This window comes from Merops nubicus, unplaced genomic scaffold, assembly GCF_000691845.1.
Source record: "Merops nubicus isolate BGI_N331 unplaced genomic scaffold, ASM69184v1 scaffold21794, whole genome shotgun sequence".
NCBI lineage: Eukaryota > Metazoa > Chordata > Aves > Coraciiformes > Meropidae > Merops > Merops nubicus.
Window position 1 is genome coordinate 1 of NW_008603857.1, and position 15,098 is coordinate 15,098.

Below are 15,098 nucleotides of genomic sequence, written 5' to 3' on the forward strand. Positions count from 1 at the left end.
TTATGTTGTTTCAGGTGGAGTTTTCTTGAGCAGTAAGTTATGATACATTCCAGTTTGATAACCAATTTAGGCACAAGTCGTTGTTTCCAGGCAATTACAGATCACAGAGATTCCAGCTCAAGAGCATGAAGTGATAAACTGGCAGAGTACTCACTGCAAGCTTACAGATAGGTCAGAATTATGTGTAAAATGGAAAAAAAGAAAGTCACAAGAAAGACAGGGTCTTAGGAAAAATATGTTGCCCACGTAATAACAAGGGGAATAATTTAAACTGCCCTTCCCTTAGGCTGTGATAAGTCTCAGAGTGCATGTGACTAGCAGAAAAATTAGTAGCAAAACCTATGCATGCTTCCAAATTAAAGGAAACTGATGCTTCAAAGCAAGAATTTACTGAGTTATAATGTATTTATAAACTCACTTGATTCACCATTACTAACTGTTAGTAAATCTAACTAGCAAGTAAATGTTCAGGAAAGATAATTTCAGAGCTGTGAAGACTTACAAAAGCACTTAGTCCTAAGTCAATTTTAAGCTGAAGATGCTGAAAGAAAAGATGCACTGACAACAAAAACAAGATCACTGTTGTTTTGTTGGTTTGTTTGTTGAGGGGTTTATTTTTTTGAGCATCTATATGTCTCTAGGCTTCCCCCCACTAGGAAAATTCTGATTCTTTTCCTCCTGGTGTTCCAGAATACTCAAGGAAGCCCATAAGATTTAGAGGAGGTGCAGAAAATAAACATGCAGAGCACCATCTAACAATGAGCAAATAATTGATCCTGCAGTGTTCATAGCTGCCAAACATCTACCCCTGAGAAGTGTTACAGCTGCACATCCACACACCTTTGTGCCTGATGTCTTGTAGGGGCTTATCCCCTGGAGGATGAGGAGCAGAGAGGAGCTGTGCATGGAGCTAGTTTTAGAAGTACTGTGGTCTGGCTTTCTTGGCACACTCCTTAGGGGCAGAAAATGAGTTGTAAATGAGATCAGGCTATTTATACTTGATGTAAATTTCAGGAAGTTAAGTAGGGAAGCAGATTAATGTTGTTCTTGACCTGAATATGTTTACCCCATCATTAACAGGGCTTCAGATATGAAAGATGAAAGAGTTTTTTTGTAGGATGTGTAGAAAATGGGTTAAGATGCTATAATTTAGTGGTGAGCAAACACATTCTTTTTAACAAATCAAATACTTTCCAATCTTTTCACAAAATTAAGAAGTCTAACAAGTTCCACAATAGTCTATGTTTCATGATGAAATCAGAAAAAGTTTTGAGGTTGCCTGGAAAACAAGACATGCTCTTTCCATCATATTTAACAGCTACCAAGTGAGGAAAAGATGTTACTTGTTAAGTGACCTCACAAAAGGTGGTATCCAAAGTGTGCATGTGCATTTACTAGTGATTTTTTTTACCTTTCTGACAACAAATTCCAGGATTCTTTTATTTATCTGTGAATTTTTACATCTAAAACGTGTGATTTCTCTAATAGCCCTTCCTCCCTTTTCTGTTTCCAGAGTCAAGATGACAGATTTGCTTTCACTGCTGAATGGTATGACTCAAATGCTTCACTCTTTCGGCGTTATGAACTTCTCTATTATCCAAAAGATGGATCAGTTGAAATGGTAAGAACAAAAGAAAAAAAGAAACAGTTTGTAAAAAGGCAAGCCACTGCCTGTGCCTATTAATATTCCAGGTAAAGAAAATGTAATTTAAGGTGTATCTTGCTCTGTTTCTAAACCTAAAAGAAAAGCAAAAATACAAGTTCCCAGTGAAGTATGTGGATGAACTTTCCTATTTATTATTTTTAAGTTTTTTTTCTTAAAGCTTGGTGTGGAGAGATTCATTTTCACAAATCTGCTTTCATTCAATCTCTACTTGAGTTTCAGAATTGTAATTCAGCAACACTGACCTACTACTTGAGAAACAAAAATGGAAGCTGATTCCAAACAAGGGATTAAGCTTCATCAAGCATTCCAGAACTCTCTGAAGAGTAAAATGTAAGAGAGTCTTATCAAAGTAGAGGAAATGGTAAATTGCTCTTTATTTGGTGTCAATGAAAGGAAGGATGTTTCATTGAGATCTAAATTTTTCCACCAGTGGTGCTTGCACAGACCTTTCTGACTCATGGTTCATATGACCAATCCCCACTGTTTATTGATCACTGGTTAAAAGAAGCATTTTACAGCAGCAGGCATAGAGATATATAAATGTAATATGTGATGTAAAGGTAAACCAAATAAACCAACAACTGCCTTGTGCCTCCTTTTAGGAATGAGTGGCTTGGATTAGTCTTTTCTGATTTTTCATGAAAACCTAAGGCTCTGAGAATACCATAGATTTGGATGTTCATCATTTCTTTATTAAATATTAGTGTTCCTGCTCTAAATACCAAATGCAGAAATAAGAAAACAAGTTGAATCTGCCTTTTCTTCCCCAAACTGCTGCTCCTTTAAACCATGGTGTGAGGAGATGCCCTTTTTACTTTTTACTGATCATCTCTTCAAACAAACTCTCTCATGATGTTGTCCTTTGCAAGTCACTTCTATTCTATGATGCCTGTGTGTGCAGAGGTGTCAAAATGTGAGGAGTTTTAGGTTTTCTTTCCCAGAGAGAGTTTAGCTAATCAGCCAGGAGCCATAATAATCTTCCTACACAACCACGTGTAGGCTGGCAGAGTTGTTGTTCATTTCACCTAGATGGCTCAAACCCAAGAGGTGTTTCTTGAGCTTCTTGATGCCTTCAGCATCAAATACCTGTGGCTGAGCAGACTTTTGCATTTTGCTGTTGTGTTCTTAGGTTAATTAGCATGGTTTGTACACAGTCATGAGTGTATATGGACTCTCTGTGTGACACCTCTTTAGGAAAAACATCTCAAAATCACTTCTGGGGGTGAGTTTGTGAACAGAGATTAAATTTAGAATTCTCTTCTGGATTTTGTTTTTTTTTAATTTCCACAGAATTTGGTGATTTTTTTTTTTTTTTCCCTGCTTAATTCTCTGCATCTTTTAGTATCTTTCTGAGGAGTTGACAGCCCATTCTTACATCTAACATATCTGAGGAGAAGGGAGGTGATGGATATGAGTCAGCTTCTCCCTGTTTATGATTAAGGTGTTTCATCCCCTTTCCCACCTTCCTGACAATAGCTATCACTATATTAACTCAGCTGAGAGTGGAGCTGAGTTGTTGAAGGCTTGTGTCATGTTAAGTCTTCAGCTTTCCTTTTCTTTCTGTTCTTCATGTCTTGGTTCCTGTGAAGAAAAATGACAGTGGGAATAATGAGGCAAATTTCCACCTTGCTTTGCAGCTGGAAGAAGACAACACAGTTTTTTTTTGTCTAAGGACTGCAAGCAGCTCTATGATCAAACTGGAACTCTTGACAAAGACATGCCCCATACTCTGAATTTTCCATAGTAACTCTCATGGGAACTTCTTAAAGCCTGAACAACTTTTCTTTTTACAGGAGAATTCCTAAAAAGAGAGAAGAAATCTTTAAGAAGGACAGATTCTTAGCAGAGAACTATTTTAGTTTGGGTAATTTACTTCTAAATGTATATGGGCAGGATGGGAACAGTCAAAATAATCTTTCATTTCTTCTGTTGTGTATTACCAGTCACTTTATAAAAAGGTCTTTTAAACAGATCCAAAATTCCCCTCTAAAGAAGAATTCCTTAACACAGGTGGATGCCTTTTCTGCTTGGGAAGAGAGAAGCAATATGGGGTGCCTTTCTAGGAACTGTTAGTAAAATAACCACAAAAAAGTTCATATTTTTAGTTAAGATATTGAAATATTTGAATATAGTCAAGACATTTACTAGACCTCCTGGTAAAGTCCAGGAAAAAACAAGAAACTGAATTCAAGTGGGTTTTTTTTTCAGCATGTTGTCATTTCATTCCCTACCATGCTTGAGTAGAGGACACTTAGGAGCACGTGTGAGGGACTGAAGACATCTCAGCAAGGAAGGTTCATTCCTTACAATCCTGCCTCAGCAGAATGAAGTGTCAATATAATTTCTATTCTCTGACCAGCAAAGTTTTGTCTCTTCTGGAAAAACTGAAAATTCTTTGAGCCCTCTAAGAGGACAGAAAGTATGCACACATTTCAGAACATGGAGGAGAATGTAACTTTGCTTTTCCTCCTTTTTCCCTCCAAAATTTGCAGGAATGATCTTTCTTTTAATGCTACTCTAGTGTATATTCCACTGCAATGGAGGGCAGTACATGAAATTCAAGACAGAGAAGGGGAGGTTTGGGCTGAGGAGGAGAAAACCTCTTCTTTTTATAGGATTCTGCTCCCTCAGGAAACTGAAGGCATCTGTAGTATCTCCATGCAGTGAAGAAACTCTTCAGCAGGTTGCCTTTTGTGCTTTGCCAGCCCACCCAGAAAACTACACATTAACATCTTGCTGCTTGCTTGGAAGGATGATCTGTAGCTGAATTGTCTTGACAGTTTGGAGCTCTAGGCAGTGAGAACATCTCAACCTAGTGTTGCAACCATCCATCCATCCCTAATCCTGAGTTCTATGCAGTCAAATAAAGCACAGTATCACTGGAACAATGCCCTGAGAAGGAGATCTGCTGCAGTGTGTGTCTGGATTGTTCCTGGAGTGAGCCATGGCTCTGTGAAACAGCACAGACCTGGGGGGGGCTCAGTGGGACAGGACAGAGGTATCCACCAGGCCTCTGAAACGTTTCTCACAGCTTGAGTGAGCACAAGCAAATGATAGAATAAAAAATGCCAAGGCAGCTGTCAGCTTTATTTAAATGGAATAAAATTGTAATTGTGGTTTAGTCTCCCTGGTCCACCTCGAAGTTCAAAGGAATTAAAACAATTAAGTGATGAGATTCCACCCCACAGTCTCAGGGAAACTTCTGAAGGTCCGGTTGAAACGAGGTTGATTTCTCCCCCAGCTAAAACTCTTGCTGGGGTGGATTTGAAACCCCTTTTCTCTGCAGTACGACGTGAAGAACCGTCGGACCTTTCTGAAGCGCACCAAGTACGAGCCCTTACACCTGGAGGACTTGTTTGTGGGCAACAAGATCACTGTTTTTGCCCGTCACCTCTCCTTGGTGGACTACGGGGATCAATACACAGCCCGCAAGCTGGGGAGCCGCAAAGAGAGGTAAGAAAGCAGCTTGGAGGAGATCTGTGCCTGTGCTTGAGGTTCCCAAGTGGCCCCTGCTTGGGGAGAAGTGTTTCCAAGAGTGTTTTCACTCCCATTCTCTGTTGGTTTTCCCACTATGGAGCATTTTTTTCTGAGAGGAGTTTTTTTTCTGAGAGTCTCCTAAACTCTGAGAGGAGTTTTTTTCTGAGAGTCTCCTAGACTCTGTGTGCAATGAAGATAAGACTCACCATCTCTTGGTGGTTGAAAGGCTTTGGAAAAGGCTTTAAGAGCCCATTCAAGAACAAAAGGATGATCTTTCAGGTCCTTTCCAACCCCTAACATTCTGTGATTCTGTGAAAAGTATGAAGAGAGGCTTAAAATGACAATAAATTTAATTTACAAGGGATTTAAATCTGATCTGACTGCAGCTCAGGTAATCTCTGAATTTGCAAATGAATAAATTTTGGCAATTTGCTCCAGCTTTTCTTGAGAAGAGCACAGAATATTTTCTTAGGTAGGATGTTCCAGTGAGCCCTATTCACCTACTTTCTTGCTTCCTCCCAGGAACTGGTATTATTTTGAACTCTTTTTGGAGAGTTGTACATAACCAGACATACAAGAAGAGCTGCAAGTTTTAGCACACACCTTTTTCTAAAGCTCAGAAAAACATTGCTGTGGAAATGACTGTCATAATCTTTCCAGAAATAGTTCTCTTGGTACTTTTTCTCCAAGCTGGGGTTGGACATGATGGAAGAGTAGCAAAGGTGAACACCAGAGGACAGCTTCTGTATATGTGGCTACTCTCTCTGTTCCTCAGTGGAGCCTTGGGTAGATTACATCTGTCTTGTTTATAGGTTTTATAGCAATGTAACCTTTTATAGTTGTGTATTTCCTACTCTACCTAAACCAGCATAAGCCCTGGTGCTGATGGAGTTACACTTAGAAAGGGCAGCTTGTGGTAAAATGACATTTTCTTCTTCATTTAAGGGAAATGACCCTCTGTGCAGCAACACTATAGTTGTGTCCATGAAGTGGTCCTGGGAGGGGGTGAATTTTTTTGTGCAGCTCTACAAAAGGAAGGAAGGGAATTTACAACAGGTCAGCTGTTTGGAAAACATTTTAGGAATGTTGTTTGAAAGATAACATAGATATGCAAGTGGTGTTACATATTCAGAATAGCCCAAAGGAACATAGTGAAAGGTGTCTTAAACATGAAAGAGATCCTCAAAATCCAGTTTCTTCACTAAAGCTTTCCCTGGGTAAACAGAGTCATATTAAGAGTTCCTTGGGCAAAACAGTTGCCTAGGAGGTATTTGTCTTTTTGGTCTTTTCCTAGAAGGTTTTACAGCAGTTATTGGTTAGATAATTCCTAAAATAATCTGTAGTTGGAATTCTAGTAATAATTTTAGGGCTGTTGTATGAGACAGAGTATTTCCCTGTCTTTTTCTTGCCTTTGTGCTGTACAGGACTGTGAGGAGTTGAGTTTGACTTTGGAAATACATTCTTTGGTCACTGGATAAATATGGAGACAGGCTCCCCTCCCAGTGTGTCATAAGAAAACCATCACAAACTGTCTGCAGTGGTCACTGACACATTCAGTGTTTCTTCCCCTACAAGACAAAAGTTGCTGTACATGCAACAGTCCTATTAATAGAAATAAGTTTATCTCAAAAGCATAGCCACAGCCTGCTCTGTGCACTCCTCCTTTGATCAGCTCCCATCTTCTCTGTCCTAGTATTCATTGCAGTCATGCAGCTCCTCTGAAAATGTAAGCAAATGAGCTTAATTTTCATTCTTTCTCCTGTGTTCCTAGATAGAAAACTGTTCCAAAATGTACTTTGCAGGGTGCATCACGTCAAACCCAAAGAAATATATTCCTAATTAAAACTAAAAATAGGGCACATGAATCAAAATCCAATCTCAGAGACAGTCTCTGGCATCCTGAATTATACTTTCCTTAAACTGCATACCTCTGAGAAGCTCAGGAGTTGAAGTTTATGTATCAGTGTTAGAGAAAAGATGTTGTAAGTGTTGCTCACTGCAGTTTGTATTAAAGTCTTCTAGGTAAATTGCTTCATAACCCACTATTTCATTAGTGATTAGTATTTCACTTATCTCCCTTAGTTTCAAATTAAATGCCACACATTCAAATCTCCCTCTCTGCATTTACTGGTCCTAACACCTCCTTTCCTTGAGATTTGGTGTAAAATAGATAGTCTGTCTTTTCCCAAAGCATTTGAGGTCACTTGAAGGTTCAAAGTAAACACAGTGGAAGTTCATCCATCTCCTGTAACCTCAGCATATTTCCTGGCTAGAATATATTGCTGCTAACCTAAAGGCTGCTTTCCATGCTACACTGGTCCATAAAATGACAAATTTGCAGTTATTTGCCTTTCATTTAGGGAAGTACTGCAGTAAAAAATCTTATCTTGGGGAGCCTTCATTACTGGGAGATGGGGTAAAAGATGGAAAGAGCTCTTTGGGATTGCAGAGACTTGGGTTTGCTGAGATGCAGGGCTGAATAAATCTGTTGATTTGTAAGCTGAGCACATTTGAAGCTGACTCACCACAAGATGAATGCAAATAGAAAAAATGCCATTTTCCAGACCTTGTTATTTTTGATTAATAATGTGTTCAGTGCTGCTGGTGTGCTTGGTGCTATGCAAAGCACACTCATAAAACAGTCTTGGCCTTGGAGATGTCAATATAAAAAGATAATTATCAAGAAGACAGGACGTACTTGGAAACAAAAGATGTGGGGGAGAGTGTAGAGATTTTTGGATTGGTCTCCCTTAGAATATAGCTGTCAGTCAGTGTGAGAGGTGTAGTCCCTCCTCTGCCAACCTTTTATTGTGTCTGTTCACAATGTCAGCCATTTGGCATGCAAACTGTACACCATGAAGTGTTGGTGCTGTACCCAGCATAACAGGACCTTCTTCACTCTTAAGACCTCTAAATATTTTAAAAGGAATAATAAAACAATCATTTCACTTGGAGTTTGATGGAAGAGGCACATGTTGAAGTAGTATTTTTAAACAGAGCATGTTAACAGCCTCATTTATGAGAATTATTATCAGAATCATGTCCTGCACAGGCATTGAAGCTGATGAGACACTTGGGCTAGGATGTTTGTGACAGAATCTCTCTCTCTGATGTGAGTTTTGTTGTCTGAATATAAACTCCACGTGCACACCAAATCCTCTAAGGAAATAGTGTTGGCTTTATCTCCTTTTTTTTTCCTTTTCCTCAGAACTCTGGCTTTGATTAAACCTGACGCCATGCCCAAGATTGGAGAATTAATTGATATCATTATTAATGCAGGATTTACCATAACTAAAGCCAAAATGATGATGCTTTCAAGGTAAGGAATTTTTAAGATTAGCTCTGTTGTATCTACATATTATTTTTGTAGTTCAGAACATCCTTTGAAGCAATCCTGTGTTACTCCACACATCAAATCCATTCCAGGGAGAAACAGAGGGAAGATTCATCAGTGTCATGATCATCTAGTAGTTGGTTTGTTTGCTCTCAATAAATCTATTATCTTAATTTTTGCTCTCAGAACCCAAACTTGTGGGTTTTTTTAATGAAAAAATCATGTTGCAGAGGAAAGAAAACATGATTAATTTACTCTAGCCTGCATTATTTCTCCATTGCTGCTTTGCCAGAGCTGTTCATATACAATGTAGCTTTGAAAAGAAGAACTGTCCTACATAACACCATTCTCATGTGTTCTTAGGGTTTCTGTGTGAGGTCAGGAATAACTTTCCCCTACCTCAAAACCTTTTTAGCTTTCTGAACATAAAACAACTATGTGACATCCTCCTCTTCTCTCTGCATTCACCTGCTGCAACATTTGATGATACCCTTCCCAGGTCCTCTCACAAACAACTTCAGTTTGTGAGCTGTCAGGTTTCTAGTGCTGATTTATAATTCACAGTGTCTTTCATGCCAGCTTCTTTTGGCTTGCTTTCCTGCAGTCTAAGAGATTTGATCCTGAAGTGTTGTGTTGGATGACTCTTTATTTTGGTGTCTGTCTGAGAACTGGCAGAACTGTTAAACCAAGTCACGTGCTTTGGAGTTGATTGAGACCAAAGTGAAGAAACTTTGAGACTTGAACTTTTATGGCTGTATAAAAATTTCTGCTTGTCTTTTATAATTAAAAAAATTACTAAGAAGCACAAGTTTGGGTGCTGGAGTATTTGTGGTTCCTCTGCATGCTCTAGACTCTGTTTCTTGGGACTGTGCCATTTTAAAATGATAGAACTATTGCTGTGCCAGAGTCTTCTACCCTTAGATCTCTGCAGTTATGCTGGTTCAAATGAGCATCATCACCTACTGATTTCTTGAAAGGGATTATGACTGACATTTGTCTGGCAATCACTGTTAAGTAGATTCTTGCCTTCTGTAAAAATTGTAGCTATGAAAGTGAGGACAGGCACCTGCTTTGGTAGGTCAGCTCTCTCTCTTCATTTAATATGTCAGTTCAGCCTCATTTCTTTTTAAGAAATATTAGCTGTATGGGCCATGAAAATAATTTGAATTTTGAATAGCTCATACTTAGACTCAACTGAAAGCAACAAGCCAGGAATTATTCCATGCAGGTTGTCATTCTGATAAAAAAGCTGGAGAAAGCTGTGACTGTTCAAATGTTTGTCAAGGTTAGGAAAATTAGATTCTTCCTAGGTTCTCCTTGAGGTTATTGCTTTCCTCTGGCAATATTTGGCTGAAGTCTGGGCTGCAAATGGAAGAGAGATGTGAAAGTTCCATTGCAGATGACAGAACCATGCCTTTGATCACATTTAGAATCTGTTGTCTGAAGAACATGCAGGTAATTTCTTTCAGTATAGAGAGCTGCTCAAAGTGAGCAAAATCATGGAGATCAGAAAAAAACCCAGAAGCCTGTGGTCTGCAGGTAAGAACAGTTTTCCAAGTGTGAACTGTCAGTCCAAGAAGAGCTTTTCCAAGTGAACTTGTCAGTCCAAGAAGAGCTTGTCCTCCACAAATTCCAGCTTCAGAAGGTGGTACACAGACAGCTTTGCAGCAAGCCAAGACCAGAAACCAGCTCATGCAATATTCTGTTGTGCATCAGTGTAGTCAAACACTGGCCTTGACAAGGAAATAAATTCCAGTGAAGCAGATAAATTGTTTATTTATGCTTTATACCCAAACTTTATTAACCAACATACACACTCAAACTGACATGAGAGATGAAGACAACAGCAAATGGCTTGGGCAAGAAGGTGACTGCTGCATTTATATCTCAATGTGAGAATGTAGGGAGCATCAAGGACCTTGAAAGTCCATCCTAGGGGCTTTCATCCCAGAGCAGGAACATAAGGAGGAGTCAGCTACAAGCTACACTTGTAGCCACATAAAATGTGACAGAAAGTTAAATGCAGTTTCTGGTTCACTGGGTGTGCACACACTACAAGCTGCTCAGCTCAGGAAGACCTTACATGTAGAGCTATGTTGATGAAGGATAGTTTGTGGTTTTCAGGGGGATTTATATATCTGTATCTCTCTATTTATCTCCATATCTATGTCTTTTTACTCTTCCAGAAAAGAAGCAGCTGATTTCTACGTAGACCATCAATCAAAACCATTTTACAGGTAGGGATATCAGTTTCAGTTTGCCATGTTTTAAGCTTATTTACTGAATGTGCAGGATTCATCTACTATATAGTAAATAATACTATTTCATACTGCAGGACCATGGGAAAATCAGAAGTTGTCTCAGCTCAGTGGAGCCCTTTGCAAAGCATGCACCCTGTTTGTCTTCCTCCAGGAACAGAGCCTTAGTTCAGTGATTCAGGGTTTTAACTTGCACTCTTTACAGCCTGCTGATGTCAGGGGAATGCCTTTGGTCTCTCAGAAGTGAAAATGCTCCTGGCAAGGTGAAACTTCAAAGCCAAGGGAAACAGCATTTTTCAGGATGAGGGTGGAGCTTGCAGGTAATGAGAATTAGGGGGGAGCACTTAGCTGTGAGGACTGATTTAACTTCAAACTTCCATGATGCTGGACTGCTCCACCTAACAGAAAGAAACTCAAGCCTGTCCAAAACCTGTGAGGATTGATATGGTAGCAAATAACCCAAATCATAACTAACTGAAAGGATAGTTCATGGAGCAGTTTTTCACTGTACTGCTACCCTTGGACAAAACTTCAAACTTCCATGATGCTGGACTGCTCCACCTAACAGAAAGAAACTCAAATCTGTCCAAAACTGGCCAGTTTGTTGCCTGTGACCAAGTGACTGTGTCATTTTTGTTTTGCCTGAAAGTACCAACAAAGAACTTTCTTTTCCACCTTCTGGATTTGGCAGTCTTCCTCTTTTAGGAAGAGGGTGTAGCTGTGCCTTGTGTTTTTCATCCACCTTGGAGCCTGGGTTTGCATTGACTTGGTCAAAAGACCTTGTTTCAGTACTGCCATGAAGTACTCAGTATCAGGATCTGCCATCTGCTCTCCTGCAACAGCAGCTGATTTATTGTGGGTCCAAACTCAAGCTCTTCACAGAGTCATGGCCCCAGGCTATGTCTGACCATGCTGGAGATCAGAGGAAGCTTCAGAACTGCCTTTTCTTCTGAGTGAGCCTGCTTGAATCTGCTGATAAATAAGCAAGAATTTTGCCTGTTGTCTTATTTGACAGATGCTTATCTACACTAATGGTAATTAGCTGAGGAACTGTAGTCTTTGTCCACTGTGATGTGCCTGTTTCCCATCCTACAGTCCTAGTGGCTACATCTTCTGTGTAGGATTGTTCTGGAAATTAAAACCCCAAAGTTATAAAGAATTACAAATCAAACAGAACAAGAATCTTCAAGGCAGTGAAATGTAAAACCTTTAACTCACTGATATTTAGCATTGAATTACTTGTTTTTAAATTCAGATGTAGTTTGGCACATTCACTAGTCAATGTAAGCAGTGAAGTAGAGAGGAGTCAGGCTGCTCCTCACAATCTCTTCTCCTTCCTCAGATTCATCCCATTAAAATCAGTTGACATCTGCTTACTCCAGGATGTGATAACTCACTTTTTAAAGTCCCCACTCCCTTGTAGACTTGCCAAATCTGGCTTCTCCCTTCTCTCCCTCTTTGGATTTTGGCAAAATCCACAGGAGAGATCCACGGGTCAGTGGAGCAATCCATTCTGACAGCAGGGCTGAAGTTGTGTCAGTGAGGACACACACTTGTGAGAATCCTGAGAGCTTTCTGTGCAGAAGAGACATGCTTGGGAATTGTTCCTGTCAGACAAATGGTTAGCAGGGGCTCTTTGGCTGTTGCCAGTACTGATCTTTTAAAAATTCTTTTGAAACCTGACATCTCCACTGGAGCTTGAGTGAGTTTGTACTATCTGGTTCTTTTTCCACAACCATAATAAGCAGGGAATGTCTGCCCATGACCTAGTCCAACCTCCTCCTCAAAGCAGAGCCAGCTTCAAAGGTAGCTCAGGTTGCTGCAGGCCTGGCTGAGTTAAATTCTGAATATTTCCACTGGATCATAGGTTTGTTGCTGGGTTTAATTTCTAGTGGGGCTCACCCTGTGCTGTTTCCATTTTGCAGTGAGCTTCTCCAGTGTATAACCAGCGGTCCCATTGTTGCTATGGAAATCTTAGGAGATGATGCAGTTTGTAAATGGAAAACATTACTGGGGCCAGCAAACTCTGCTGCAGCTCAGACTGATGCACCAGACAGCATCAGAGCCAACTTTGGACACGATGGGCTAAGAAATGCAGCTCATGGCCCAGATTCAGTTGCTTCAGCTGCTCAAGTAAGTTTTGGTTTATGGACTGAAGTTTCTTTTTACTTTATCTGATAAAGCTGGGCCAGGAATTCCTCATTTTTTTTCTCCATTTGAGTTCAGAACCAGTTGAGGTACTTCATGGATCCTTTTTAGCATGGAAAAATGAACTGTCTGAAAAGAGAAGTCTTGTTTACCTCTGTCACAAAGGGGAACCTGGGTCACTTTGATCAGAGAGCATGCCTGGGCATTTTTAATGTCTCCTGTACCTCACAAACATTGAGTTAATTGCATAGTCTGTGTAATCTTCCTATAGCCTACCAATGTTGGTCATAAAAAGAAAGTGATTAAACATTTAAATCCTTTTATGCCCTCCTGTGTTTTGCTTATCTCTTCTCCTCCACAGGCCTCACTGCTCCTCTGCCTGCAGCCTGCTTTCTTCTGCTGTTGTTGTTCAGAATGAATAATTATGGAAACAGGTCACTTTGCAGTGCTTTGTGTTTGGAGAGGTGATACAGTGGGCTTGGCTTTGAAGAGCTGGGTTCTCTTTTGGGTCATTTGCAGTGTGCCTTTCCTTAGTCCTAAAAAAAAAGCATAGCAAGCTAACTGCAAGGTGTGGGCAGATTTCTGCTGGTCAGGTCCCCATCTCACTTGTCTGCACTGACCCTGGGCTGCTGGGTCCTCTCTGTGTGCCTCTAGTTTTGGCAAGAAACTGTAGGGTGGACCTGAAGTCCTGCTGGCAGACTGGATGAAGGTGGTACAGAGACAGAAACAGTTTGGATGAATTTAGTCTTTTCTGCCTGTAATTCTTCCTCAGAAAAGTCTTTGTAGTTCTGGTTAAATAACTAGATGTTTTCATGTGTAAGGGTGAAAGTTTCTCTTTGTTCCTGGGTACTGCTATGACAACTGTGCCAGCTTTTCAACCAAGAGTGTAGGAGAGAGGATCTATTAGCATAAAATTTTGATTAGAAGCATAAGTATGTGCTTGGGCTTAAGTTTGTTGTTCTTTTTGCATATCATTAGTTTTGAAATGCTGTTTGAAGGCCCCATTTATCTGCAGCATTTTTATGACTGTGGGACTGTTCTGCTGAACTTTTGCAGGTGCATGCTTCTTTGTGGTGTTATTGATACCAATCTTCAATAAATCAACCAACACTGTCAATTTAATACCCCTGAGCCTATTTTAATCTAGGAGGCCCAGTATTATGTAGCTGTATAGCAGTTACCATGGAAATGAGTTGGCTGCACCTTGCTGAAGCTTTGGTGAAAAGAAAGAAACATAAGAAAGATAAAAGGACCTAAATGGACTCTTCTGAAGGAGAACTGAAGTCTCAACCACATTTAGTGCATGTATAGTACACTGAACAGTTAGAGTGGGAAGCTGCATTGTTCTTCTGAGGACTAAATGACAAGTGAAAGTATGTCTGTGGTATACTGGAAGCTGGTGTCTCTCTGCAGGCCAAATTTTGGAATTTCTTTAGAAAAAAAAGGGAAAAGATAGCTAAGTTGATGCCACCTGAATATTATCCTTTCCCTTAAATAGCAATTTATGAGGTCTCTTCCTGAATTTGCCCAATAGGTCTGAAGTGGAATCTGTGTTCTGAGCATTTGACTAACATTAGCTGGCAGATTGTATAACATATGTGAATAAATGGTATGGAAAAATTGTGAAGCTGGCAGTAGACAGTGAAAAAATATCACTAGAGGAAAGAAACCTGGCTGTCAAACTCACTCCAATATGCTCTAAGACCCAAGCTGTATGATACCTGGATGGTGATGGCAGAAGGAAAGGAAATGATCAGAGGCAGAGAGGTTTTTTGGATTCATCCTAGAAATCAGCATGATTTACTTCAGTTCAGTGAGATAAAAAATACAATAACAGGGTCAATAAGCCAACAATTTTAGACACAGTTTTGTTGTGTAGGACAAAAGGAATAAAAAAGGCAAAGAAATGAGGTGGAGGTCAGTTTTGTTTATGGGAAGAAAATGTACTGAGAAATGTTTGGCATTTTAATTTTTGCTTATACAGTGGCAAAGATGATGTGAAAAAGAGGGGAGATCATAGATAGGAGTGGATTTGGGAAAGATACTGAGAGAGAGAGTTCAAAAAACAGGGAACACTTCCACCAAATGATGGTGGCAGCAGCATTTTGAATGCTCTGAATGGAAGTGGATTGCATTGCAGAAGTGAAAAGACACTGCAAGAAATATTCAAATCCTGTTTTTATGATTGTAGCAGTGGTCTCAGAGAGGGAAAGAG

At 39.9% G+C, this 15,098-nt stretch overlaps 1 protein-coding gene across 1 annotated transcript in view; it reads left to right on the top strand.

Annotated features, from left to right (window-relative positions):
* Window positions 1–1,513: 1,513 nt before the first annotated feature.
* Window positions 1,514–15,098, top strand: part of NME7 (NME/NM23 family member 7) — a gene marked incomplete at both ends in the record, with an annotated part of 13,850 nt that continues 265 nt past the window's right edge. The window contains 5 exons of the mRNA XM_008938831.1: window positions 1,514–1,621; window positions 4,953–5,119; window positions 8,352–8,462; window positions 10,664–10,714; window positions 12,661–12,868. Of these exons, the coding sequence (XP_008937079.1) occupies window positions 1,514–1,621; window positions 4,953–5,119; window positions 8,352–8,462; window positions 10,664–10,714; window positions 12,661–12,868 (645 nt within the window). The remainder of the gene's footprint in view (window positions 1,622–4,952; window positions 5,120–8,351; window positions 8,463–10,663; window positions 10,715–12,660; window positions 12,869–15,098) is intronic.